General features: G+C 32.6%; 2 protein-coding genes across 2 annotated transcripts; both read left to right on the top strand.

The window, feature by feature from the left end:
• Positions 1-1728: 1728 nt before the first annotated feature.
• Positions 1729-2231, top strand: LOC119644159 (cytochrome c oxidase assembly factor 3, mitochondrial). Its single transcript, XM_038043685.1, has one exon. The coding sequence runs from the start codon at positions 1841-1843 to the stop codon at positions 2111-2113; it is 273 nt and encodes a 90-aa protein (XP_037899613.1). The 5' UTR covers positions 1729-1840; the 3' UTR covers positions 2114-2231.
• Positions 2119-3380, top strand: LOC119644158 (dimethyladenosine transferase 1, mitochondrial). The gene is made up of 2 exons (XM_038043684.1): positions 2119-2231; positions 2297-3380. Exon 2 carries the CDS (start codon positions 2303-2305, stop codon positions 3278-3280), a length of 978 nt encoding a protein of 325 aa, XP_037899612.1. The 5' UTR covers positions 2119-2231; positions 2297-2302; the 3' UTR covers positions 3281-3380.
• The last annotated feature ends 631 nt before the right edge of the window (positions 3381-4011 follow it).

Raw genomic sequence — 4011 nt, forward strand, 5'->3', positions numbered from 1 at the left:
TTTTTTTAATATATAAAATTTTTTCAAAAATTGAATGAATAGGCTTTATTAAAGTCTTAGGAATGGAAGACGTGACGAATTCTCTCAACAAGTGAAAGATATGTGTCATAAAATCATAAAATTAAAAAACGTATGATTAGAAAGTGAGCTAGCTGGTTTGCTGGGCGAGTATTTGCGCGTATAAATGTCCATTTTAACTGTTACTAATGTAAGTTTTCATATGCCGCATCTACTAAAGGATTTGAATAATTAAATGAAAACTATCTTTCAGCCATGGTATGATAAGATGTAATAAGTAAGGAATGGTCAATCACGCTTCTCTTGTCTGAAACGCAACGCATTATCAAAACAACTACAACAAGATTAATTTTTTTTTTTTTTGTGCTTGAAATATAATATATAATCTTGTATATATAAATGTATAAAAAATAAGCATTTATCTCCCCTTGTACGTCTCCTGAATAGTTTTATACAATTTTTATAGGCGTGGCATTCGATTTTGCCCTATTTTGAAAAATTTTCAGTTAATTCTTACCATATATTCGTACAAGTGCTTGAAGTAGTTGAAATATAATATATAATCTTGTATATATAAATGTATAAAAAAGACGATTTTTCTGATGAGTAGTAAGCCGTTCAAAAAAAGATTTAATTATATGATGAAAAAAAATGTAATAATATACATATAAACATTAAAAAAACTATAACTATAAAGCATTTGAATAGGAAAAAGACACCAAGGATGAGAAAAATACATCCAAACGTCACTAATTAAATAAAATGCGAAAAAATAGCAAAACTAATTTAAACTTGCATGGAGTTGAAGAGCCTTGAAGCATATGTTACGTAAATATAATAAAATAATCATTTCTCGCTTTTTTAGTATATATCATCAAGCCAATTAGTATTTACAGCGATAGATGGCCACACCAGCAATGCCAAGATCAAGCGTAATGCAGTTATTTTCTGTGAAAAATCAAAAATTTTAATAGGCTTCATCGTTCATCAGGTCTTCTCTTTTGTAAAATAAGTGAAGAGATATTTCTCATCTTTTTATGTATTCAGTGATAATTAGTTGAAGCCAAGAGTCATCGCTCGAAGTACTCGAAGTAAGATTTGAGTTAGTCCTTCAAAGGTGATTAGTTTAACATGAAAGAAAGTATGATGTAAAGCAGAGGATAACGTTAAGTGATTCAAGGTTTCTAGATATTATAGATGAAAATGAGAAATCCTGCACAAGCTCGTTTAGTGGTTATGATACATGCAAGATCAACTTTGGCTAATTTTTATGAAAAGTACCACGTGTTCAGAATAGACAAAGCACAGAGTTGTTTTTTATATTTAATTTATGCTGTTAATGTAAAATGAATGAAAATAAAAAATGGTGGAATTTCGATGGAAATAAACAAAAGCTCAGAAAAATTCTCCCCGCAACATTTTAATTTTGTTTATGTTTCCATGGAAGATTATGTTCACATCTTTTGTGGCCTAGTTGGACAATTATTCTTGTGTATAATTAAGATCTATAAATATCGTTCACCTATATCTGCATAAACTTTTCCTTTTGTTTTTGTGACGTTAAAGCAGCGTTTTACCATACCTGTTCTACAATCGCTTTATGAATGTATTCCAACTGTGCGAAAAACACTGTCTAGGTTAATTTGTGTCATTCTCTAGCAAGCGTGTGTGTGTATTATATCAGCTGCGAAAGCAAAAACGATTTGTCTGCAAAAATATAAGTTAACGTAATAATAAATTTCATAGATTTACTATTCCCTCTTCACTCAACAACCCAAAAAAAAAAAAAAAAAATATTTACTATTTCTGTCGGAAGGACATAATGAGTGGCAACGAGCATAAGCAGCAAAAGTTAAACGTAAAGTATGCTGACCCATCATTAAAATTAGATAAGGCACAATTGGAATTTATGAAATTAATAGAAGAACAAAATCTAGAGAGGGTGCAAAAATTGAAGCGTTTACGTCGTAATAACTTAATAACTGCTGGTGCATTAATAACATCGGTAGTGGGTATCTATGCATATTCGATTTTATCGGTAAAGCAAGAAAAATTCTTGGATGACTTTGAAGAACCTCGAAAAGTGGCCAACTAATAAAAGCCCCAAACTGCGTAATCTACGCAGAATAATAAAGTTTTAGTATTTTAAGAGAATATATCGTTATTGAAAACTTAAATATTGTTCGAGTGTGTAAGAAAAGAAGAAGAAGAAGGTTAGTTAGAAATATGAAGAAAACAAATTTGAACTAATATAAATTTATACAATTTTGTCGTCTAGACTAACATGTCTGAAGCTGCCGTGCGTGTTTTAAAAAGTGGTTTACGTTTGCCTCCTCTGCCTACTTTAAGGGATATCGTGAAGTTGTATAACTTAAGAGCAGTTAAACAACTCAGTCAAAATTTCTTAATGGATGAGCGCTTGACAGATAAAATTGTAAAACAATGTGGTCGCATGGACTCAAACGACGTAATTTTAGAAGTCGGCCCAGGGCCGGGAGGCATAACGCGCTCAATAATCCGACGAGAACCTAAACATATAGTATTGGTAGAGAAAGATGCTCGTTTCGTACCTACTTTAGAATTGCTTAGAGAATGCGCTGCATCTTTAAATATTCAAGTACAGATATTCGTTGACGATATTTTAACTTTTAACATCGAAAACCATTTGCCTGATATTACTCAACGTTTACATCTTATCGGGAATTTACCATTCGCGATTTCCACACGACTTCTTATTAATTGGCTTGAGGATGTTTCATTGCGCAGGGGAGCATTTCGACGCCCCGACACGTGCATGACGTTAACTTTCCAAAAGGAAGTGGCTGAACGCATATGCGCACCTCTCGGTCACGAACAAAGATGTCGCCTATCTGTAATGTCTCAAATTTGGACTCAACCTTTCCTTAAATTTGTTATACCGGGCGCAGCCTTTGTTCCTAAGCCTGAAGTCGATGTCGGCGTTGTCAAACTGATGCCCTTAAAGGAACCTAAAACTACATTAGACTTTAGTTTAGTAGAAAAGGTTGTGCGTCATATATTCAATATGCGTCAAAAATATTGTCGTCGTGGTTTTGAGACCCTGTTTCCTCCGGATCAACGTGAAAGTGTGACTTTTGAATTATTTAAAGAGGCCGACGTCGAAGATACCGTCAGACCCTTTCAATTATCTGTGGATGAATGTTTGCGTTTAGCGACGGCTTATTCAAATTTTATACAGAAAAACCCTGAAGTTGAATCGTATAATTTTAGAGCACCCAAGTAGGTGCTTTTGAAGCCAAAGCAGTTTAATTTCCTTCTGTAGTACTAAGTGCATTCATAAGTGCTTTGTTTAACAAATAAAATTAAATACATTTTTAAAATTATGGGTTCGAAGATTGCATACCGATGTAATATTTTTAAAATTGTTATCGAAAATTATACAAATTAATTCAGTTTTTATGAATTCCTCCACAAATCTCTTATAAGGGTTCTCCCTTACATTTACCGATTTTTTGGTTCTGTTTTCTCGGTTAGTCACTTATATGAGGCATTTATCATTACTGAGATACATTTTATCCGCAGTACTATCTTGCCTTAAAGGTAAATTGCAAACTCTAGCTATTTTATATAAGCAAATTAAGATCATGCCGTACAAATAAAGAAGGAAAAGTAAAGATAATCAAATAAAAGACCTTTAAGCGAAATGATTTTTGAAATAAAGTAAATTTTGTAAAATAAACCTGAAAATGTCTAGAAGACAACTTAAAAAGATTTTTCTGTAGAGAGTGATAGGTGCTTTTATTTCGAATTCGTACACCACCCATTGATTTGTAAACATTCTGCAGATGTTTTTATTTCGAATGACAATGTCTCCTCAGTCAATTTTAATGAGAAAGCTAAAAAAATATTGTGCATCTTGATGTTTGATTTTAAATTGACAGACAGCAACGTAGTAAATGAATGCTTGCTGCTTTTCGGCAGCTTTTCAAGAGATGCTCACCCACAATGTTTGGA

This window comes from Glossina fuscipes, unplaced genomic scaffold (assembly GCF_014805625.2).
Source record: "Glossina fuscipes isolate IAEA_lab_2018 unplaced genomic scaffold, Yale_Gfus_2 93474, whole genome shotgun sequence".
Taxonomy (NCBI): Eukaryota; Metazoa; Arthropoda; class Insecta; order Diptera; family Glossinidae; genus Glossina; species Glossina fuscipes.